Here is a 24,943-nt window from a genome sequence, read left to right as displayed (position 1 = left end):
AACAATAAAAAAATAAAGCTATTAAGAGGTGCCAGGGATCCAATCCTGCTGCCATGGAGTTTTGATATTTATTTCAATGCGAGCAGGATCTCTTTGTTGTTCATTCCCCCTCTCCCCCTGCCCATGTCTGCTCCTTGAGGCCTGTCCCTGTGCACTGCTGAATGCTAACTGACTCCTGTTCTCTTTGAAAGAGTTACAAGCCCTCATGTTTCAGGACATAAGACAAATTCTACATAACAGGTGTAAGAAGAAATTTATTTGTGGACAGGTTACTTCATAACTGCATAATGCCAGATCTCTAACAACTTCCCCCAAAGTAGCTGGCACCAGCCACTGCTGGAGAGAAAGAATATTGAACAAGATAGACCAACGGGCAGTTCTTATGATCTTCTGATGTTTGACTTTCAGTACCAGATAACTAAGTCCTGCTCTTTAAGCATAGGTATATAAAGGTCTTTGCTTATAGTCATCATCACTTTTACTCTTGTGAGCACTACATTTGACTTCTTTTCTTGGGAGGAGTAATCTGAAAAGATTACTGAGATCCGTTTTGAGGAGCACTATTACCTGGTTCTATTCCTAATACAGACACTGGTCACAGGTTATATAGCCTGTGATTGCCTGTGATAACACGTATCGAAACAATTCAGATGTTTTTCTTTTCCATATTTGCTATCTTTTGAAGCAGCAATTGCCAAGTATCTCTTTCTGGTCCAGTGGAGCAGTGCAGAATGTTGTTCTGCACACTTTGTATTGCCTCAGATACTTAAAAGAAACCATTACTTCCAGTAAAATCAATGCCAATTGGAAGCATAAAGTCCCACAATATTATAACACAGCCATTTAGTTTTATAATATCATGGCTCTTTATGCAAACCATTTTGATTAGCATATAAAAATAAACACATGGAGCAATTGTTTCTGCTCAATATAAATTCAGATCTTGAGGTCCTGGAAGCTTTGCACCAATTCAAACAAACACTGGATTCATGAGGTCTTGTCTGGGATTTGTGCCCACCCATCCAACGAATATCAATGGCCAAACTGCAGTTGAAAGTGCCTTATTCTCATCTATCAAGCCTCTCTGTCCCCACTGAGAAGGCACCTTGCCCTGGGCGGGGGGCCTGAGAGCAGCCCCTGGCCCATGTCTCTGTCCACAGGGCCCCCCACTCAGGGCAGATAGAGGGTCTGCGTTGCAGCTCCCCACAGCTGCCTGTTCAGCTCTTACCATGGCCGGGCTGTGGCTCCAAGGCCCTACCCCCTGGCCAGAGCCTGGTTAGGGTAAGAACCATGCAGGCAGCTGTGTGGAGCCTGGGCCCTTCTATTTACCCTGAGCGGGAGGCTCGGGGGCGGGGACATGGGCAGGGGGCTGCTTTTGGGCTCCTTCCACCCCGGGCAGGAGGGAGACAGGCTCCCTGGCCCTGCTCTGGCTTGGCCAGGGGCGGGGCCTCTGGGAAAGGGGTGGGGCCTTGGAGGTAGAGGAGGAATGGGGACAGGGCCACTTTTGGGTAGGCTCTGCTGGCAATGTTCCCTCTAATTTTTGACAGGCTGTGTGCGCAAAAAATTTCTTCTGGGCAAATTTTTGTGCTTCTGTGTAAATTATTGTGTGCACGGTGCTTCGCCGTGTGCACAGGGTTTAGGATCTGTGTGCGCGCACACACGCTCACAGCTTAGAGGGAACAGTGTCTGCCGGGCCCCTGCCGCCATCCACTAACTCCCTAACACCATCCCAAAATACACGCCACCCTTAGATACCAGTTGCTCCACTCTCCCCTCACAAGCCCCCAGCTGGCACAGCAAACAGCTTGGCACAAGGGAGTGAAAGGGGAAAGAAAGCATAATCTGTGTCTTGGACTTTGCATTTGAAAAGTGGGGGGCAATCAAACTGGTTTGCAGGGGCATCTATATTTGCTTAAGCTGGCTCTGGCCAATTTAGAAGGGTTGGATCTAATATCAGAGAGGTGAGCTCAGTACAAAAGTCTAGCAAGACAAACAGAATCAGCCCTAGAAGGGACAGAACGCACAGCAAGAACACTGAAAGTGTGTGACAGGGACACAAAAGCCTATCGTTATAATTTATTCACTTAGGTTAGCTCATCCCTCAAAACCCAGCTTTATCTGTCATTAGTTTAAATAAACAAAGCAAGATACTGATAAATAGGGTAATACTTACAAGACCAGCAATGAAAATCTGTCTGAGCAATTCATTAGTGTTAGCACTTGTCCTTAAAATGCTTCTGAAGGATTGTAGTTAATGGGTTTGTAACAACTCATCTCTATTAATTGTTTTTGTGTGGAAAAAGGAAGTGTTGAACGCTTGAGATTAAGGAGGCTGCTGGTCTTAAGTGGTTAGACAGGGAGCTGGAATTAGAGAGCAGTCAGTTGACGTATTGAATGCTAATGGCTGTGCAACACAAAACCAGCTCTAATGTACTAATCACATAGCTCAGTGACATAACATATGCTGAACACCTGCATGCTCTTTGTTTGTTTGCACTAAATCAAAAGCAGAGGCAGTTCTGAGTAGATTTTTTAGAGCTAAAGGATTTTGATTTTTTTTATCTTTGAGAATGGAGTCAGCTTTAAGATTTAATACTCAGTACATGCCAAGACTAAATCCCTATCAGCATGGTGGTGCCAAAGAGACAAGTACACAGAATTCAGGGGGAACATGCCCTCTCATATACCCTTCATTCGGTGTAGCCAGCTGCATGCCTGTCTCACTTTGCTGGCTGGTGCAAAGGGGTGGGAGTACCCGAGAACTTTTCCTTGGTCTTACTTTATCTGTTTGGTAAGTCCTGACTTCTTGGTTTCAGTGACTTGTAGTGTCTTTTCACACTGTACTACTGGCATCCTAGCTGAACTTTGGTAAAACATGTTTCAAAACCTTTGCTTTGATTTTTTGCAAATGCAAGTAATGGCCACCTGCTATAGGTCATAGCAGGGATTGACCCTTAGATCTCTCAGTCTAAAAGGTGAGAGTTTCGACTGCTTAAACTAAAGAGACACAGCCCTAAATCAACAAAAGTACTTAAATACATGCTTAACTGCAAGTATGTGAGTAGGCCCATTGACTTAAATGGGACTGCTTACATGCTCACAGTTAAGAATATGTTTTAAGGGCTCTGCTGCACAGGAATGGATTAACACAGGGGTTCTCAACCTTCTTCTTTCTGAGGCCCCCCCTCCAACATGCTATAAAAACTCCACCGCTCACCTGTGCCACAATAACACTTCGGCTTTCTGCCCTGGGCCCCGGCGAATCTAATGCTGGCCCTGCTTGGAGGTCCCCTTGAAACCTGCTCAAGGACCCCTGATTGAGAACCACTGGTAACAAACATTAGTGCTTTAATTGAATTGGGGCCAATGCCCCCTAGCTGGCAGCTGTAATTCACTCATTCACTTCTTCTGTAAACCATCCATTAGTGGGAGACAAAGACCTGCCCTGCTTGCTTGCTGACCCGGAGAGAACACAAAGAAAAACAAAACAAAAACCTTCCCCCACAGATTTGAAAGTATCTTCTCCCCTTATTGGTCCTTTTGGTCAGGTGCCAAGCAGGTTATGTGAGCTTCTTCACCCTTTACAGGTAAAGGAGGGATTTTATGCTACCCTTACCTGCATGTTTATGACAAACTCGAAATGCTAGTAAATAAACACAACTATGACAGAGTTGGCATCACACAGACCTGGCGGGATAATACGCATGACTAGAATATTGGTATAGAAGGATACAGCTTGCTCAGGAAGGTCAGGCAGGGAAAAAATGGAGGTGTTGCCTTACATATTAAAAATGTATACACTTGGACTGAGGTTGAGATGGAAATAGGAGACAGACGTGTTGAAAATCTCTGGGGAAGGATAAAAGGGGTAAAGAACAAGGGTGATATCAGGATAGGGGTCTACTGCAGACCACCTAACCAGGAACAAGAGCTGGATGAGGCTTTTTTTAAACAACTACCAAAATCATCCAAAGCCCAGGACTTGGTGGTGATGGGGGACTTCAACTACTCAGACATCTGTTGGGAAAACAACACAGCAGGGCACAGATTATCCAACAAATTCTTGGAATGTATTGGAGACAATTTTTTATTTCAGAAGGTGGAGAAAGCTACTAGGGGAGAGGCTGTCCTAGATTTGATTTTGACAAATAGGGAGGAACTGGTTGAGAATCTGAAAGTGGAAGGTAGCTTGGGTGAAAGTGATCATGAAATGGTACCGTTCATGATTCTAACAAATGGTAGGAGTGAGAACACCAAAATAAAGACAAAGGATTTCAAGAAGGCAGACTTTAGCAAACTCAGGGAGTTGATAGGCAAGATACCATGGGAAGCAAGTCTAAGGGGGAAAACAATTGAAGACAGTTGGCAGTTTTTCAAAGAGACATTAATAAGGGCACAAGAGTAAACTATGCCACTACGGAGAAAGATCGGAAGTATGCCAAGAGACCATGCTGGCTTAACCAGGAGATCTTTAATGATCTAAAAAATCAAAAAAGAGTCCTACAAAAAGTGGAAACAAATTATGAAGGATGAATATAAACAAATAACACAAGTGTGTAGGGACAAAGTTAGAAAGGCCAAGGCACAAAATGAGATCAAACTAGCTAGAGACATAAAGAGTAACAAGAAAACATTCTACAAATACATTAGAAGCAAGAAGAAGACCAAGGACAGGGTAGGCCTGTTGCTCAATGAGGGGGAAAAATAATAACAGAAAATGTTTTCACCAAGAAGGTTGGTGGTGATTGGACATCTAACATAGTGAATGCCAGTGAAAATGAGGTAGGATCAGAAAAGGCTAAAATACGGAAAGAACAAGTTAAAAATTACTTGGACAAATTAGATGTCTTCAAGTCACCAGGGCCTGATGAAATGCATCCTAGAATACTCAAGGATCTGACTGAGGAGATATCTGAGCTATTAGCAATTATTTTTGAGAAGTCATGGAAGACAGGAGAGATTCCAGAAGACTGGAAAAGGGTGAATATAGTGCCAATCTATAAAAAGGGAAATGAGGAAAACCAGAATTACAGACCAGCCAGCTTAACTTCTGTACCCAGAAAGATAATGGAGCAAGTAATTAAGCAATCAATTTGCAAACATCTAGAAGATAATAAGGTGATAAGTAACAGTCAGCATGGATTTGTCAAAAACAAATCATGTCAAACCAACCTGTTAGCTTTCTTTGACAGGGTAAAAAGCCTTGTGGATAAGGGGGAAGCGGTAGATGTGGTATATCTTGACTTTAGTAAAGCTTTTGATGCTGTCTTGCATTACCTTGTCATAAACAAACTAGGGACATATTACCTAGATGGAGCTACTGTAAGATGGGGGGCAATACTGATTGGAAAACCATTCCCAGAGGGTAGTTGTCAGTGGTTCACAGTCATGCTGGAAGGGCATAACGAGTGTGGTCCTGCAGGGATCAGTTCTGGGTCCAGTTCTGTTCAATATATTCAATGATTTAGATCAGGGGTCTCAAACACGCGGCCCGTGGGCTGCATGCGACCCACAGAGTTATTTCCTGTAGCCCATCATAGGCGCCAACTCCACCAGCAGCCAAGCTCCCCTCCCTCTCACCTCCCTCTCCTCTGCCCTCCGAGCGCACCGCATCCCCGATCCTCCACCTACCTCCCGGCGCTTAGGACTTTCCAGGAGGGAGGGGGAGAAGCAGGGATGTGGCTCGCTCAGGGGAGGAGGCGGAGAAGAGGTGGGGCTGGGGTGGGGCTTTGGGGAAGGGGTTGGAATAGGGGCAGGGAGGGGGCGGAGTTGGGGTGGGGACTTTGGGGAAGGGGTTGGAATGGGGGCGGGGAAGGGGTGGGAAGAGGTGGATCAGGGGTGAGGCCTCATGGACTAGATGAGCAGTCTGAGGTATGAAGTTCAGCATGTATGATTCTTTGCTGTGAGTACTTGGGAAGAATGTTTGTTAAAAGTGGCAACATATTTTGTCTGAATGGTTACTTTAAAAAGTTTCTGTCATTATAGCTAGGTTGATTGACTGCTAACGCAGATCACCATCAGTGTTACTGACCACATAATAGTTACAGATGTTTATATTTTATTAAAACCCCTCTTTGCATTACAGTTTTTAAAAAGTTAATACATTCACTTTTAATAGCATACTATGTTACTCTTCATTTTTTTCATTTTTGACTATACTTTTGTATCGTTTTATGAAAAGGTTTCAGTGATGCAGCCCTTGGGCCAATGTACTAGTCCTCATGTGGCCCGCTTGGTGATTTTGTTTGAGGTCCCTGATTTAGATAATGGCATAGAGAGTACACTTATAAAGTTTGCGGATAATATCAAGCTGGGAGAGGTTGCAAGTGGTTTGGTGGATAGGATTAAAATTCAAAATGATCTGGACAAACTGGAGAAATGGTCTGAAGCAAATAGGATGAAATTCAATAAGGACAAATGCAAAGTATTCCGTTTAGGAAGGAGCAATGGCTGCCTAGGAAGGAGTATTGCGGAAAGGGATCTGGAGGTCATAGTGGACCAGAAGCTAAATATGAGTCAACAGTATAATGCTGTTGCAAAAAAAGCGAACGTCCTTGTGGGATGTATTAGCAGGAGTGTTGTAAGTGCTGATTAGATCTCAACTGGAGTATTGAGTCCAGTTCTGGGAGCCACATTTCAGGAAGGATGTGGACAAATTGGAGCGAGTCCAGAGAAAAGTGACAAAAATGATTAAAGGTCTGGAAAACATGACCTATGTGGGAAGATTGAAAAAATTGGGTTTGTTTAGTCTGGAAAAGAGAAGACTGAGAGGGGACATGATAACAACTTTCAAGTATGTAAAAGGTTGTTACAAGGAAGAGGAAGAAAAATTGTTTTTCTTAACCTCTGAGGATAAGACAAGAAACAATGGTCTTAAATTGCAGCAAGGAAGGTTTAGGTTGGACATTAAGAAAAACTTCCTGTCAGGGTGGTTAAGCATTGGAATAAATTGCCTAGGGAGGTTTTGGAATCTCCATTATTGGAGATTTTTAAGAGCAGGTTAGACAAACACCTGTCAGGAATGGCCTAGCTAATACTTAGTCCTGCCATGATTGCAGGGGACTGGACTAGATGACCTCTCAAGATCCCTTCCAGTTCTGTGAATCTATGAAATCAATGTTTGTGTTATTCGACCAGCTCTGTTGCATAATACTGTTTTCTCATAAATCATATTGTTTAAATCTAAAAGAAATATATAAGGAGTCCTGTCAAAATATACAGGATGTGAAAAAGGGCTGAGAATGTTACTGCTGGATCCTTAACTTTTGCATATTCTGACTTTGAAATTTAAATTTTGCAGTAATAATGTTGCATTAACACAGTCTTTTTAATTTAATTAATTAGTTAAGCAACCACTGTATACCTGAACTGGGCTGAAAACATAAATCAGGAATTATTTTGGAGCTAGAAAATAGTGTTTCTTTGTAAATCATAAACCACTATCTGGGTGAAATCTATACTTGGGAGCAGGTGGCAATTATGATCCATTCATTAACTGAGGATACATTGGGATATAGCTGTGGGAAGAGTCGTGGGAAAAGGGAGGACATCTTTTTGTAATTTTTTTAATTCCCCACTCCTTTTTTAGCTGACTTGTTATACTTCTTCAATCCAAAACTACTGAAAAATCAACTGGGCAAACATAAGATTCTTGCACTACTGGGCAGCAGAGAGAAGCAGTTTTCCACAGAATCCCAAGGGAGGGAGAAAAATCCTACAGCAGTGGCAAATTTCACATCTATGTTGGAATCATGTTGTGCATGAGACCTTGTTAATCTAATTGGATGTCTGTCAGTGACTGGCACATTAGAAATGCTAAATATCCCTATGGATTAGTTTGGAAATGAACACCACATATGTAGGATGTGAAACCATTTTTTTCTCTGGATTTGAGGTGGTAAGTATGGAAAGCAGAAAACAAGTCCTGGCAAAAGGTTCATTGATTGTCTCTATCTTTCCAGCTAAGGTTAATGGAAACACACTCTCTAATGGTTTTCAAGAGATTGCCATAGTACTCATATATACTGTAATTGATCTGGATAACATATAGCTGTACTCCTTACGTGCTTAAATTAGAACTTTAATGTAGCTAAAATAAATCTAATGTCCATTAGCAGTTAGCCCTGAAATAAATTGGCTTCTGTTTGGACTCAATAGGGCTAATTTACCCATCAGTTAATCCACTTTATGTAACTTTCCTCACACCAGTGAATTTATAGCAGGGATGAATTTGGCCACTTAACTTTTACAGCCTGAGAATAATCCAAATTATTAATTAAAGTAAATAGTCTAGACATAAAAGGTTTTGTGTTTGAGACATAAAGGATGTAGCATATGGATAAGTAGATCAAATTGAGAGTAGGATGACACTGTGGCCTATAGAAATGGGGGTAGGAGCAGGAGAGAAGCAACACTGAGACCTCAAGTCAGCAAAGCACTTAGTCACCTTGTGACCATGGTCGCTGGAGGGGCTATACTGAGAATACTCAATCAGGAAAACTGCAAAGAAGGAGCAGACAATCCCTAAAACTGGTGGTTTATTCTATAGTTAGACTCACCAAGCCAATAATAAAACAGCTTCTGGATGACTGGATGTAGAAGCTGTGGCATGTACATGATCCTGGAGGGGGTACCTGAAAAGAATTTCATCTGCATGAAGTGCTGCCTGATAGAGCTGATGGAAGGGAAGATCCTAGGACTGGAGATGCAGGTGGAGACTCTGGTTGAGTTTAGCAGGGGGTTCGAGTGGATGATGGAGCAAAGACATGAGGAGGCTGAAGGGAAAAGCTCAGACTTGCAGATGGAAGCAGGACTGAAGAACTCTGAGAGGATACTGCTGGGTGAGGAAAGTGGACAGTGGAACCATGTGACTAGGAGAACCAGGCAGAGGAAAAGACGGGGCAGTGAAGAAGAAATAGCTCAGGAACAGGTTTGCAGAGTTGGAAAATGAAGAAGGGGCACAGCAGATGGTCACTGAAGGTGAGAGGGCAAGGAAAAAGAGAAGAGCAGATATTCCTATTGGAAGAAGGCAAGAGTCAATGGAGATATCAACACAAAATATGAGCCTCAGGAGGATACGGGATGGGTTGCAGAGGATTGCAAGGGACAATAGGAATCGAGAGGACCTGCGGCCAGATGGAACAGGGGATAGACTGGAAAATCGCACCATTGCCAGGAAAGGCAGGTCTACGTGATTGGGGACTCATTACTGAGAAGAATAGACAGGCCTGTAACAAGAGCTGATCCAGAGAACAGAAGTGTGTGCTGTCTGCCAGGTGCTAAGATACGGGATGTGGACCTGAGGCTGAAGAGGATCCTAACGGGAGCGGGAAAGAATCCATTGATTATCCTTCATGTGGGAATAAATGATACGGCTAGATTCTTGCTGGAATGTATCAAGGGAGACTATGCCAGGCTGGGGAAGATGCTAAAGGAAATGGAGGCTCAGGTGATCTTCAGTTGGATTCTGCCTGTTCCTAGAGAAGGGTAACAAAGGTGTGACGAGATTTTGATGCTCAACAGATGGCTCAGGTAGTGGTGCTACAAGGAGGGCTTCGGGATGTATGGCCACTGGGAAGCATTCATGGACAGAGGACTGTTCTCTTGGGATGGACTTCACCTGAGTAAGGAGGGAAATAGACTTCTAGGATGGAGGATGGCACAACTGATCAAGAGAGCTTTAAACTAGAAATTCGGGGGAGATGGTTGGGAGATGTCCAGGTAATCTCCACGCCAGTTATTCCCTTTGAGAGGAAAGAAAATGAAGTAAGAAAGGATACAGCCATGGGTAGGACAATAGACATAAGGCGGAAGGGCAGTGTACATACCAATCTAATAGGTAATATTGGCGGTAGAATGTCTGTGCCCAATTGGGTAAAGAATGTGAGCGAAGCCAAACGGCAAAAATTAAGATGTTTGTACACTAATGCGAGGAGCCTAGGTAATAAAATGGAGGAACCAGAGCTACTGGTGCAGGAAATGAAACCAGATATTATAGGGATAACAGAAACATGGTGGAATAGTAGTCATGACTGGAGTACGGATATTGAAGGGTATGTGCTGTTTAGGAAAGACAGAAATAAAGGCAAATGTGGTGGAGTAGCATTGTATATCAATGATGAGGTAGACTGTAAAGAAATAAGAAGTGATGGAATGGATAAGACAGAGTCTGTCTGGGCAAAAATCACATTGGGGAAGAAAGCTACCAGAGCTTGCTCTGGGATAGTGCGTGGGGTGTGCTACAGACTGCCTGGATCCGATTTGGATATGGATAGAGACCTCTTTAGTGTTTTTAAAGAAGTAAATACTAATGGGAATTGTGTGATCATGGGAGACTTTAACTTCCCAGATATAGACTGGAGCACAAGTGCCAGTACTAATAATAGGGCTCAGATTTTCCTGGGTACGATAGCTGGTGGATTGCTTCACCAAGTAGTTGCTGAACCAACAAGAGAGGATGCCATTTTAGATTTGGTTTTGGTGAGCAGTGAGGATTTCATAGAAGAAATGATTATAGGGGACAACCTTGGTTCGAGAGATCATGAGCTAATTCAGTTCAAACTAAATGGAAGGATAAACAAAAATAGATCTGTGACTAGGGTTTTTGATTTCAAAAAGGCTAACTTTAAAAAATTAAGGAAATTCGTTAGGGAAGTGGATTGGATTGAAAAACTTGTGGATCTAAAGGCGGAGGAGGCCTGGAATTACTTCAAGTCAAAGTTGCAGAAACTCTCAGAAGCCTGCATCCCAAGAAAGGGAAAAAAATTCATAGGCAGGAGTTGTAGACCAAGCTGGATGAGCAAGCATCTCAGAGAAGTGATTAAGAAAAAGCAGAAAGCCTACAAGCAGTGGAAGATGGAAGGGATTAGCAAGGAAAGCTACCTTACTGAGGTCAGAACATGTAGGGATAAAGTGAGAAAGGCCAAAAGCCATGTAGAGTTGGACCTTGCAAAGGGAATTAAAAGCAATAGTAAAAGGTTCTATAGCCATATAAATAAGAAGAAAACAAAGAAAGAAGAAGTGGGACTGCTTAACACTAAGGATGGAGTGGAGGTGAAAGATAATCTAGGCATGGCCCAATATCGACACAAATACTTTGCTTCAGTCTTTAACAAGGCGAATGAGGATCTTAGGGATAATGGTAGGACGACAAATGGGAATGAGGATATGGAGGTAGATATTACCACATCTGAGGTAGAAGCCAAACTCGAACAGCTTAATGGGACTAAATTGGGGGGCCCAGATAATCTTCATCCAAGAATATTAAAGGAACTGGCACATGAAATTGCAAGCCCGTTAGCAAGAATTTTTAATGAATCTGTAAACTCAGGGGTTGTACTGTATGACTGGAGAATTGCTAATATAGTTCCTATTTTTAAGAAAGGTTAAAAAAGCGATCCAGGTAACTACAGGCCTGTTAGTTTGACATCTGTAGTACGCAAGGTCTTGGAAAAACTTTTGAAGGAGAAAGTAGTTAAGGACATTGAGGTCAATGGTAATTGGGACAAAATACAACATGGCTTTACAAAGGTAGATCATGTCAAACCAACCTGATCTCCTTCTTTGAGAAGGTAACAGATTTTTTAGACAAAGGAGATGCAGTAGATCTAATTTACCTTGATTTCAGTAAGGCATTTGCTACAATTTCACATGGAGAATTATTAGCTAAATTGGAAAAGATGGGGGTCAATATGAAAATTGAAAGGTGGATAAGGAACTGGTTAAAGGGGAGACTACAACGGGTCCTACTGAAAGGTGAACTGTGAGGCTGGAGGGAGGTTACTAGTGGAGTTCCTCAGGCATCGGTTTTGGGACCAATCTTATTTAATCTTTTTATTATTGACCTTGGCGCAAAAAGCGGGAATGTGCTAATAAAGTTTGCGGATGACACAAAGCTGGGTGGTATTGCCAATACAGAGAAGGATCAGGATATCATACAGGAAGATCTGGATAACCTTGTAAACTGGAGTAATAGTAATAGGATGAAATGTAATGGTGAAAAGTGCAAGGTCATGCATTTAGGGATTAATAACAAGAATTTCTGTTATGAACTGGGAACACATTACTTGGAAGTAACAGAGGAGGAGAAGGACCTTGGAGTACTGGTCAGTCACAGGATGACTATGAGCCGCCAATGTGTTATGGCCGTGAAAAAAGCTAATGTGGTCTTGAGATGCATCAGTCGAGGTATTTCCAGTAGAGATAAGGAGGTGTTAGTACTGTTATGCAAGGCACTGGTGAGACCTCATCTGGAATATTGTGTGCAGTTCTGGTCTCCCATGTTTAAGAAGGATGAATTCAAACTGGAAGAGGTACAGAGAAGGGCTACTAGGATGATCCGAGGAATGGAAAACCTGTCTTATGAAGGGAGACTCAATGAGCTTGGCTTGTTTAGCCTAACTAAAAGAAGGCTGAGAGGAGATATGATTGCTATCTATAAATATATCAGAGGGATAAATACCATGGAGGGAGAAGAATTATTTAAGCTTAGTACCAATATGGACACAAGAACAAATGGATCTAAACTGGCCATCGGGAAGTTTAGACTTGAAATTAGATGAAGGTTTCTAACCATCAGAGGAGTGAAGTTCTGGAACAGCCTCCCAAGGGAAGCAGTAAGGGCAAACGACATATCTGGCTTCAAGACAAAGCTTGATAAGTTTAAGGAGGAGATGATACGATGGGATAGCCTAATTATGGCAATTAATTGATCTTCGACTACTAGCGGTAGATATGTCCAATGGCCTGTGATGCGATGTTAGAAGGGGTGGGATCTGAGTTACTACAGAGAATTCTTTCCTGGGTGTCTGGCTGGTGAGTCTTGTCCACATGCTCAGGGTTTAGCTGATCGCCATATTTGGGGTCGGGAAGGAATTTTCCCCCAGGGCGGATTGGCAGAGGCCCTGGGGTTTTTCGCGTTCCTCTGCAGTGTGGGGCACGGGTCACTTGCTGGAGGATTCTCTGCACCTTGAAGTCTTTAAACCACGATTTGAGGACTTTAATAGCTCAGACATAAGTTAGGGGTTTGTTACAGGAGTGGGTGGTTGAGATTCCGTGGCCTGCGTTGTGCAGGAGGTCAGACTAGATGGTCATAATGGTCCCTTCTGACGTTAAAGTCTATGATTCTATGAATACCTTACTGGTTATCAAGAAACTAAACTACAGTTCCCTGTAAACAATCCAGCCTTTGGCTCCCACCCAGACAGCCAAGTCTATAAAGTGATGGTTATTTAAAACCTTATTCACCATATATAAACTTCTACCAATCCCAAGGGATAAGACATATTACCCACCAGGTCAATGAATTTCAGATCTCACCCAAATACACACTTACAGCCAACTCGTATTTCCTAAATCTAAGATTCATTGAAAAAGAAAAGAGTTACTATGGTTAAAAGATCATTATATATACAGATATGAGCAAAGTTCTTAGGTCAGTTTCATTACTGAGATGGTGAAGTTGCTGATTTGTAAAAGTCCTTTCAGAATCGGTTCAATAGGTTATAGTCCAATAGGCAGTCCATGTGCACAGTTTGTTCAAATTCTTCCATGAAAAAGTGCAGGGCTAATCCAGAGAAGACCTCAGTCTTGTGGCTTGAACTTCCCCTGTCAAAGTTTAAGCTGATCTGAGATAAAACAGGACCAGGCCTGAAACTTCCTTTATAGTTCTCTAGCAGGCTGATAGCCTCTTAACAGCAGACATCACAGCAGGGGCCTTCCTGGGTGAAGAATAGGCAGCGTATATTGTTGTTTTGAAGCTAAACTTCTCTTTCCTATGTATACACCTGCAAACTAGTAGTATTCATTAACATAAGGCAATTAGCCATTCAGACTATCAAGGCATACCATTATGGCATAGTCAATTTAAACTGAAGACAATGTAAGTAATATTATTTCCTGCAATTTCTTACATCTTTGATCTTAAGGTTAACTGAACCATCCATATGCATAATATAATATAATTAAGACATGAACGGGAATTAGCATCCACAAGCTAATCTGGTTACACTGGTAATTTCTAACAAGATATAGGTAAACACAGAGAAATAAAATTAGTATCTATTCTTAATCCTCTAACAATAAAGCCCATATTTTAAGAACTCTAGTCTATTTAACATGGCTTTCCTAACTATCTATGAGGAATGGCCCTGTTTACCATTTCAATACTTTTAAAATATGTCCTTACAGGTTGTTTTCAGGTCACACAGCCTGGTGATTGTTTAACCCCCGCTGGCTCAGCACCACACACCTGCTGAACTTTAAGCACATGTGTAGTCTTACTGATAGTCAATTGGAGTATGCACAAGCTTAAAGTTAAGCATGGTCTTCGTTAATAGACGCTTAAATTGGTTGCTCCCTTCTATACTTCAGCAAGGCTAAAGAAAGTTTGGAGGGATAAAGTTGCTGAGGCAGCCTTAGTTTTTGCTGTGTACTCTGAAAGTCTGATTCACTATTGCTCTGCACTTTGCATAGACATGTACACAAGTGCAAAAGTGGGAGAAAAATGCTACTAGTCTGATCTGGTAGAGTTTTACACTCATTTTGGACAGGACAAGAAGCAAGGCATTGCAAAATCAGACTCCATGGTTCCACTATTGCCAGCCTCAAAGGTTCAAAAATCATGGGCCAGAACCCCCCAAATCGTGAGATTAGCACAAAAATCATGAGCTAAATAGAGTTTTGGTCTCTCTTTCAATTTTTTTTTTAAACTCTCCCAGTGCCAGGGTTGCAATTTTGTTTGGATGTATTCCTGGAGGTTTCATCACATGACAGTCTTTTATTGAAGATTAATCTTTAATTTCTGGATACTCCAGGACAATTCTGGAGGGTTGAAAACCCTACCCAATGCACATGTGGGACCATTACTGTTGCCCACTCCCAAACGTATTGGAAAGGTGATTTTTGGCCCCTGCTGCAGGACCTCTCACCCTCACATCTGCCTGTCCCCCTGCCTGGCAATTGATTAATTCTGTCATACCCCAGCCCTGCTCCTGCTGCAGCTCCCAGGGGTTCTTCCTTCCCCTTTCCCAGGCTTAGGGCATATGTCCTCCGTAGTCCCCTTCTCAGGTCCGATGTTTCAAGGAGGGAGAGGGGAGTGGGGAGGAGCAGAAAGGAGCTGTCTGGTTCACAGGAGAGGAGGGTGAATGAGGAAGTGGAGCTGCTGTGCTCTTTCTGCTCCCTTTTCCCCCCTCCCATCCTCTGAGAATGGTGTTGGGTCCTGATGGGAGGGGAAGAGAGCAGAGCCTGCTTCTGCAGCAGCCCTGATTGGCTGCTCTTCCCAGGAGGTGAGTGGGGAAAGCAGCCACTCAGAGAGGGCCCCCCCACCCACAAGCAGGGCTGAAATTTGCAAGGGGGCTGGAGGTTCTCACATCATTGTCCACCCCTGGCTGAGATTCTATGATGTGCAAAAGAATCACAAGAGCTGCCAACATACTGGGCTTCCTATGGCCTCTCAGGGAACAGCTGGGGGCTGATCGCCAATAATAAAACTAATGGTCCTGTATCTAGGGGATCAAAGAGCAGTCATTCAGTATAGTGACCAGGACCTGCATGTCCCTGGCCTAACTATGCCTTTTCAAGCTCCACATCCTGCCCCCCTGACTCCTGCCCGTCCTGTGGAACAGGGGGGGAGTCTGCTCAGAGTCTATGGCTCCAACTATGTAACTTCTGTAGAGTTACTTTTGATTTACATTGATGTAAAACTGAGATCAGAAGCAAGTTCTTGATTTGTAGTATTGTTTGTAAAATGGGCCAGATCATTAGCTTGTATATAAATTACTCCTGCAGGAATTCTGCACCACTGTGCAATGCAGAATTTTGCAGAAATTAACGTGCATGCAGAATTTCTTTTCCCCACAGAAATGGGCTGCAGCGCTGCCGGCTGCCATTAGGGGCCACTGGACCCAGCAGATCCCAGCTCACACATGGAAGACAATGCTGGGAAGTAGGAGAGGGAGCTAGAGGGTTCCTGGCAGCTGCAGTTCCCAGCATGCCCTGAGGGAAGGAGACGGCAGTGTGCAGGAAACTCCATGCAAACCTGGGACTGAGCATCAGGCTGTTTTTCCCTCTGGATCCCTGGGCTCTGTGTGTGTGTGTGTGTGTGGGCTAAGGGGGCTATGACTGGGCTCTGGGTGGGTGGCAGTGTGGATATCTGGGTAAGGGGGGTCTCCACAGCTGGTCTCAGGGGGGAGAGGGTGCAAGTATCTGGGCTGGGTGGGCCCCACGGCTGGGCTCGGGGGGGAGGAGGTTCTAGTGTAGTGGCTGGGCTCTGTTGGGGGAGAGGTTGTGGGGGTATGGCCCCCTGGTTTGGCTTGTGGGAGGGAAGAAGGGGGCAGAGAAATAGGAACAGGGTTGTCATAGGGGTTTTTTTAACTCTACTTCTGGGGAGATTTTTGTGTGTGTCTGTATTGTTACAGACATACTTGCTGACAGGTATTTTGAAATAAATCACCAAAATAATTGAAACTGGCCTGATTATGTAGTGTTATTTTTGACAAATAAAATTTGCAGAATTTTGCAGAATTTTAAAATATTGTGCGTAGAATTTTAATTTTTTGGCACAGAATGCCCCCCAGAGTAATAAATATATGATTCAATGGAACTATGCTGAAAGATCTGGACCAGATTCAACCTATTCTGTTGATTGCTTATTCTGTATCCATTAACAGTACTATACAGGATTGCAGAAAGGTATTTGCATGATAAATGTTATTCAGTCTCCTGGGTATGCTGTATAGTTTGTATAACAGCATTAAGCAATCTACTACAATGTTGCCTGGCCATATTTCCTTATTACTATTTAATGATTTGATGGCATCCATTATTCTTTCCTCTTTTTAAAGCCTGTATTATATTTTCTTTTCGCTCCTCTGTTCGTTTTTGCAGGAGAGGATCCATTCAAAATACAGAGCTATACTTTTTATTTAGGATCATGGTTATTTTATAAGTGCAATGTACAATTTTTCATAGTAGTCTCCAAATTATCTCATTATTTCTTCTGTTCCTGTAGGACTGTGTAGCTGTCAAGGTTTATTTCATTTTCATTGAGTTCTTCTAGCTCTCTCCCTGCTTCTCTTGGCCCTTATAAAATGTTTGTCTGTTGCAGTATCATGGCTGGTCCCCTTTTTGTTGTTGAAAAGATTGGTAAGCTTTTGCTTGACGTGTTCTACCTAACTCCCAGAACTCACTCAGACTTGTTTTTTGTTTAAATGTGAATTTAGGGTCTGATCCAAAGCTTTTCCCATTGGATCAAGCCCTTGGTTCTTATCAGGGGTTGGATTGACTGAGACACTCAATATCCACTCCATAGGTATTGCACAATTTCCTTATTCTGCCCCACTGACATACCTCATATCTGATAGAGCAGAGTAAGAAATTTAGGATGAGATTCTTATCCCCCCTCCAGTTGGTTTACATAATGTAGAGGGGCAGTAGCATTGAAAAGGGGCCCTAAAAGCCCTGTGTCTGACTAGGGGAGGATTCCCTCCATGTGGGTGCTGTGAAAAACTGGCATAAGGCTGCCTCCCAAGGACCCCCTCAGAAGTTCAAGTATAAGGTGTTCCAGGGTGGGGCCAGAGATAGAAGGGGTATGTCAGAGGCAGGGTCACAGCACTCAGCCCTGTGGAGATTTCAGGCAATGCTGAAGCATGTAGGGCAGCCTGGGGAGGCTGCTGTAGTTTAAATACCACTAAGTTAAGGGGAGGCCTCTCCAGCCCCTGGAACAGCCCACACTCAGGAGGGTACAAAGATGGCTTAAATTCCCTTAGTTTCACTGACCCTGGGCTCCAGAGGCACAACACCTCACCCTTAATTTCTGCCCCCCACTTCCCCCCCCCCCTTAACTCCTAGGCCTCTGTGCTGAAGCCTCCAGCAGGCCTGCCATTTTGATGTTGACCGCACTAGGAACTGGACTGATCCTTTCTCAGAGGTTAACAAACAGCCACCAGAAGATAGTGACTCTTGCTCACTACCAAGGTAGACCAAATTTAGACCAGTGATCTAGAAATGAAAGGCTCTGTTTTACCATTCCTCTGAGCATTTCATTGCACAGTCTGGCACACAAGCTATTTATTATTCTACATCTCTGTACAACTTTGTAGAACCTCCCAGACAGGTTTTCACCTGGTGAAATTGTAGTCATTGTCACACTGAGACAATGAAACAAATAATGATTTCGAATGTTTTGAATTCCCCAGAAAGCTTGAGCATGGATGCCAGCTCTTGGTTAGTCTCTAAGGTGCCACAAGTACTCCTTTTCTTTTTGCGAATACAGACGAACACGGCTGCTACTCTGAAAACAGCTCTTAGAGAATGTCCGCTTTTGAAGATCTACAGCATAACTTTCTGGGGAAAGATCTGAATGTTTAATTGACAACTTATGTTTTCTAAATGTCCTTGAGTCCTTCAGAAGCCATGGGGGGGTTGGGGGGGGGAGAATCAGTTCTCTAGCGTGATTTGTGTGGAGGTGAAAAAAGAGGGTGTAATCTCTTTTCTTTAGAAGTTCTGTAAATCTCTCCAGCTGGTAGATGCCACACTTTAGCATTTTAAAGTTGCTATGATATGTGGGCTCTCTGTAAAGCTAAGTTTCTCTCTTACTAGTTTGAACTCTGACTATAACAGGGTTCAAAAAAGAACTAGATAAGTTCATGGAGGATTGATCCATCAATGGCTATTAGGCAGGATGGGCAGGGATGGTATCCCTAGCCTCTGTTTGCCAGAAGCTGGGAATGGGCGACAAGGAATGGGCTCACTTGATAATTATCTTATCACTTGATAATTGCCTGTTCTGTTCCTTCCCTCTGGGGCACCTGGCACTGGCCACTGTCAGAAGACAGGGTACTGGGCTAGATGGACCTTTGCTCTGACCCAGTATGGCCATTCTTATGTTCTTAGTTCCCTCCCTGTGATGGGATTTAAAGACCCCTCAGTAAGACTAAAGGAGTAATGGAGCAGTTCTGGGCCCAGAAGGCCCTGACCTTCAGCAACTGCACAGCATGCTCCAAATGGAGGATCTGCTTCAAAGGAGAGTCTGACAGTCAAGCTGGGGAGAGCGAAGGAGAGACTGGCTGCAGGCAGGCAGCCAGGCTGTAGCTTCTGGGACAGAGGGATCATGGGGAAGAGTCTGGACTATGGGTAAGACCAAACAAAGAGGCCAAGGGCCTGATGCCCTTTTTTCTCGCCTCTCTCCCCTGACAAGGGGAAGCAAGTGGGCACTGAAAAGTGGACTGGGAAGACCCAACAAACTGTTTGAGCTAGTGAGATTGTGGAAGCAACCCTCCGCTAAGAGGGAAGCTGAGTGCCATGACCACATCCTAAACTGGAGAGAGAACAGGAGGAGGTAGGAAGAGCCCCAGGGAAGGCTCATCTGTTGTACCAGCTAGAGGGGACCACGGATATGTTGGCGGGAGAGCTTCTCCCGCTGATATAGGTGCAGCCCCTTGTGGAAGTGGAGTTACTAAACCAATGGGAGAGCTCTCTCCCAATGGCTTAGAGCATCTTCACTCAACACACTGCAGCGGCATGCTGCCCCGATGTAAATTTGTAGTGTAGACCTGCCCTGAGGCTCTCCTCACCCCTTCTTCCTGGTATTCTGGGCTGGACCCAGTGGAAAGGGAGGCCCCAGGTTCTCCTACCCTTTCTCCCCTCCTCTGCCTGACCTGGGGAGCACTGGGGAAGGTGGACTGTAACTTGGCCAATTGGTAACTTGTAGGTTGCCTGGCAAGGCCATCCCAAGACTGTTGAGCCACAGTCTGCCTACTAGACATGCAAGCCCCAAGTGATCTCTGCTACCCTGAATAAATAGTATTAAGCAAGTCAATTGTATTTCGCAACCTTGGATTATCACTGAGTACATATATATTAGCTACGCCAAACTTCAGATCCTAAAACGGACCATTTATTGATAAAGCAGCCATCATGTTATGTTTGGATGTTAAATAACAATAAAAGTAAAGTCGCACGTGACAGCTCAGATAGACCCAGATACTCTGAAACAAAATACAAACCAAAACATCATGCAAGCAACCAAAGAAAAATACTGTCATCATAATAATGCTTAATTATTTCTGTGTAAGTTCTTTCCTAAGGAGAAAGGGTGGTCTAATGGTTTATGCACAGAACTGGGAGTCAAGTGACAAGGGACCTGACTCTGTATTGCCCTGCACCTTGTATAATTTGTAATAGGCTTGGGGAAAGCAGTATGCTAATGTTAGGTATATTTCCTATACCTCAGCTTACCTTTTGGCTGGGGTACAGACAAGAATTTAGAATTTTCAGGATGTATATAAAATACAGAGTTAAAACTCTGAAATAATGAAAGTGACAATCTCTAAAGGACAAAACATTTACTAAATCTGTCTATCTAGATGTAGAACAGTTGACTTATAACCCATGAAACAATTGTGAACATTGGCAATAACAATTTTTAAGGCTAACATTTTCAGAGATTTTTCCTCAGGTTATAGCACTTGTTACTACCACAAGGTTCAACACTATTACTTTTTACTGCTCCCAAGCTATAGAAGGCCTCCAGTCATATGGAGTCCTGGGTAGTCCCTGTGTCTACATTATCAGATAGTTAACACTTTAGTTACTGAATTAACACCTTATGCTAGCATAGATAGATAGATAGATAGATAATCTCCTTCAATAAATAAATACCTGGATATTTCCATAGGTGTAAATAATCAAATAAAGTGATGCCCAATGGATAAAGAGTCTGCTTTATAGTTTAAAAAAAAATGGAATGGAATGGTGGCTTTTAAAAACTTACCAGTTCCTTTAGATAATTAAATATGCACTTGCCATCAGATCGTTTCCATATTTGCAATATCCCTGTCTTTCCTATAATAAGTATAATCTAAAATTGCTGATGATGACATTATCTTCTTATCTTATCTTAGAAAAAACTGACCAACCCCGTATAAATCACTTTTTTAATCTAAAAAAATCTTCATATCTTTCTTTCCTCTGTGACAAACTATCCCTTCATTTTAATTACAGGATAGGTAGTGGTGAAGTATCTAATTAAAATATTTAAACAATTCTCTTAAAAAAAGAAATCTATAGTATATAGCATTATTAAACATGTTTTACATGACATTTGCAAAGGGGAAGTTTGTGTCTAAAAAGCTCATGGCCCAGATTTTGATATCATGTGCTCACAATACAATAACTGCTTATTTGAACTCAGAAGCAGTATTTTATTTTTTCTTGGTTTTCATTCCATTCACGAAGCTTATACTAGTAAGGTAGCTTGTTTTAAGTCTGCAGGATTCCATAGTTCTTACTGCTGGTGGGGTTTAATAAAAGTTTCTATTAATTTTTCTATCAAAAATTGAAAAAAATCTGACGACTGGATACAATTTTTATCACATTCCAAAAGCAAATGAAACAAATGTAATTTATTCAAAATATTTCACATGCACATCAACAAAAATATATTATCCGGTAGACAGACAGTTCAGTCTTCTAAAAAGTTGCAAGACCTGGGTTTAGAGCTACAAAACCAAGATGTTAGCTATTCACTAACTCTTGATCTGTGGCTGTAGGGAATATCATGACACCACTGATGTCGGGGGTGTTTTGCAAGTGATTGCAATGGAACCACAATTTCACGTATACTCCTTTGTGTGATGATGCTTTCAGGAAAGTCAGTCTGGTTCTGTATTTGAATGGAAGACTTTGAAGGAAGCGCTGATACATTTAAAAGATAATCAAGGTTCAAATTCCTTTACTATTGGACACATTGAAATCTGTCATCTGTTAGCAGGAGTTGGTGTAATCATAGTGAGACCTTAACTTGAGTGGGGCTACAATGATTGACAGCAGTTGGGGAACTGGTGCCTTGGATGTAGAGAACTAAACTTTCCAGAGGTTCATGCTGGCTTGAATGAACAGAAGCAAAAATATGGTGTGTTCATTTAACATTGTCACCAAGTGATTTGAGCTTATGAATTCCAATTTTGCAGAGCAACTAATACAGCTCCTCCAAACACAATAGCCCTTCTCTGTTAATAACCTACACTTCATTTCCTAGAGACATTTTTGCTCCCTCTTGAATCCTGTTCACCTTGTCCAGCATTCTGGAATCTTCCTCACCTCCTGAGAAATAATTCACTTTACTTCCGGCTGGTTCAAATTGAGTTATATACAGCATGATTTCACTACCTGGTTAAACATATTCAAACCTAATTGTCAAAGTGAAAGGGGATGTGGTCGGATAAGATATACTAGGAGTATATGCAGGAAGAGCTATGTTGTGATTATAATTACATTATCTGTGCCTCTGCAGGTTTTGGAATGACCACTCCCGCAACAGTGGCTGGAAAAGTGTTCCTCATAATTTATGGTCTATGCGGGTGTGCTGGGACTATCCTTTTCTTCAACCTGTTCCTGGAGCGTATTATCTCTCTCCTGGCTTTTATCATGAAGGCGTGTCATGAGCGGCAACTGCGAAGAAGTGGTCTTCTACCCGCTAACTTTCGAAGGGGATCAGCTATCTCTGAAGTGGACAGCCTTGCTGGATGGAAACCATCAGTTTATCATGTGATGCTGATTCTGGGAATTTTTGCCATTACACTGGCTTGCTGTGCGTCAGCAATGTACACAGCAGTGGAAGGATGGAACTACATTGACTCCTTATACTATTGTTTTGTCACCTTCAGCACCATTGGCTTTGGAGATTTGGTAAGCAGTCAAAATGCAGTGTACCAAAATCAGGGATTATACAGATTTGGAAACTTCATGTTTATATTAATGGGTGTATCTTGCATATACTCCCTTTTTAATGTCATATCAATTGTAATCAAGCAAGTTTTAAACTGGCTGTTGAAAAAGTTTGGATGCAGGTGTTGCTCAAAGTGCCATAAATCAAGTGCCCGCCTTGGTCGTCGCAATGCCATCACCCCAGGAAGCCGCTTCCATAGGCATGACATCTCTGTGGAAACTGATGGACAATATGACAGTGACACAGAGGGGAGGAGGCTTTCTGGTGAAATGATTTCAATGAAGGAGCTCACAGAATCAAACAAAGTCTCCCTGGCCATCTTGCAAAAGCAGCTGTCCGAGATGGCCAATGGGTACCCTAGAAACGTCAGTATGAACAGCAGACAAAATGGCTTCTCTGCAGGCGTCGGTGCACTAGCTATCATGAACAATAGGTTGGTAGAAACAAGTGATTCTAGGTAGAGTTTTTGAAAGTCTCTTCGATAAGATAATGACATTTTCCTATTCTTTATTTAATAAAAGATTAAGTTATTAATCTGATGTTATCATGGGCTTATGGAAACTCCAAAATGAAGAGATAAACAGGGAAAGAGGGGGTGTCACGGGGCAGAGGAGATACGTGGGACAGTCATGTATCTTCCCCTTTAGATTGTGCCCCCCAGTATGGGGATGCACGAATCTATGATTTAGAAGAATGGTATATGTGGCTATGTGTGAAGACAGTAACCTAATCAAGATGCTTTTCTTCATTGTAGCGAATGGCCTGAACCAAAATCCTGAATCTAAATGCCACTGAACTCTGGAGTAGTTCAGATCTGGATTCAAAGTTCACAGCTAGACACTGCCTCTGTGATGAGGTAAACCAAAACTCCAGAGTTGAATATCCCCAACACCCAAACTTTGGTGAAGTTTGGATCTGGACCTGAACTTTGCACCTTATGCTCCTCACTGATCTGTTAGAAGCCAGTTTTGTGCATAACACACTTAGCACAACAAATATACTAACTTTAGGCATCTATCATGCTCCCATTGAAGTAAATGGGGTGGGAGGGGAAATTCCATTGATTTCAATGGTGCAGGGAAAAGCCCAGTGAATTCCCATGGCCATGAATTATTTTCCCCCCACACACCAAATTTTCATGTAAGATGGTCTGTAACATTAGCTACTATCTGACTTCAAGAAGTTACATGGTTATCAGTTAAAATTACTCTGGCTATACATGTGAAACTATTTCTAGCTACTGAGTGGCTGAAGTCAGCCAAAGGGCAACTGCATCACTGTTGACCTCATTTGGTGTAAGAGGAACCAATATTCACCTCTGATGTCAAGTATTTCCCTCTCTATCACCCAGGAAATACATAATCACAACGTGGTTTATTTAATTGTTGATAGTATAATTTTCTGCTTTCACATGGAAATAAATTGTCAATTTAGGCTTTTTCCATATCTATATAAATCCATGGTACACCTACATCTTGAATACTGCGTGCAGATCTGGTTGCCCCATCTCAAAAAAGATACATTGGAATTGGGAAAGGTACAGAAAAGGGCAATAAAAATCATTAGGTGTATGGGACAGCTTCCATATGAGGAGAGATTAATAAGACTGGGGCTTTTCAGCTTGGAAAAGAGCTGACTAAGGGGGGGATATGATAAAGGTCTATAAAATCATGACTGGTGTGGAGAAAGTAAATAAGGAAGTGTTATTTACTCCTTCTTATAACACAAGAACCAGGGGTCACCAAATGAAATTAACAGACAGCAGGTTTGAAACCAACAAAAGGAAGTATTTCTTCACACAACGCAATGTCAACGTGTGGAACTCTTTGCCAGAGGATGTTGTAAAGGCCAAGAATATAACAGCGTTCAAAAAAAGAACTAGATAAATGCATGGATAGGTCCATCAATGGCTATGAGCCAGGATGGGCAGGGATGATGTCCCTAGCCTCTGTTTGTACCATGAGCAGTTTCCTCTTTCCTACCACTGTACCCAAAAGAGTGCTGAATCTTATGATCTGCTGCACACTATGTTTACAAGGATAAGAAAATAAAAACGCAAGTAAATCTCAGCATTAACATCACTACTGCATGTAGTTTGGCTTACTCCAAACGAGTTTCTACATAGCTAAACTATATGTAAAGGAACACTACAAACCAGCCGTTACATAACCAAATTATAGGTAAAAGGAAACTCAGCATAGCCACATTCCATATAAA

At 42.6% G+C, this 24,943-nt stretch overlaps 1 protein-coding gene across 1 annotated transcript in view; it reads left to right on the top strand.

The window, feature by feature from the left end:
- Positions 1-23,491, top strand: part of KCNK12 (potassium two pore domain channel subfamily K member 12) — a 72,798-nt gene extending 49,307 nt beyond the window's left edge. The window contains exon 2 of the mRNA XM_074949397.1: positions 22,292-23,491. Coding sequence (XP_074805498.1) covers positions 22,292-23,187 — 896 coding nt within the window. The 3' untranslated portion in view covers positions 23,188-23,491. The remainder of the gene's footprint in view (positions 1-22,291) is intronic.
- The last annotated feature ends 1,452 nt before the right edge of the window (positions 23,492-24,943 follow it).

The sequence above is a fragment of the Natator depressus genome, chromosome 3, assembly GCF_965152275.1.
Source record: "Natator depressus isolate rNatDep1 chromosome 3, rNatDep2.hap1, whole genome shotgun sequence".
Lineage (NCBI taxonomy): Eukaryota > Metazoa > Chordata > Testudines > Cheloniidae > Natator > Natator depressus.
This window is presented reverse-complemented; position numbering and strand designations above follow the sequence as displayed.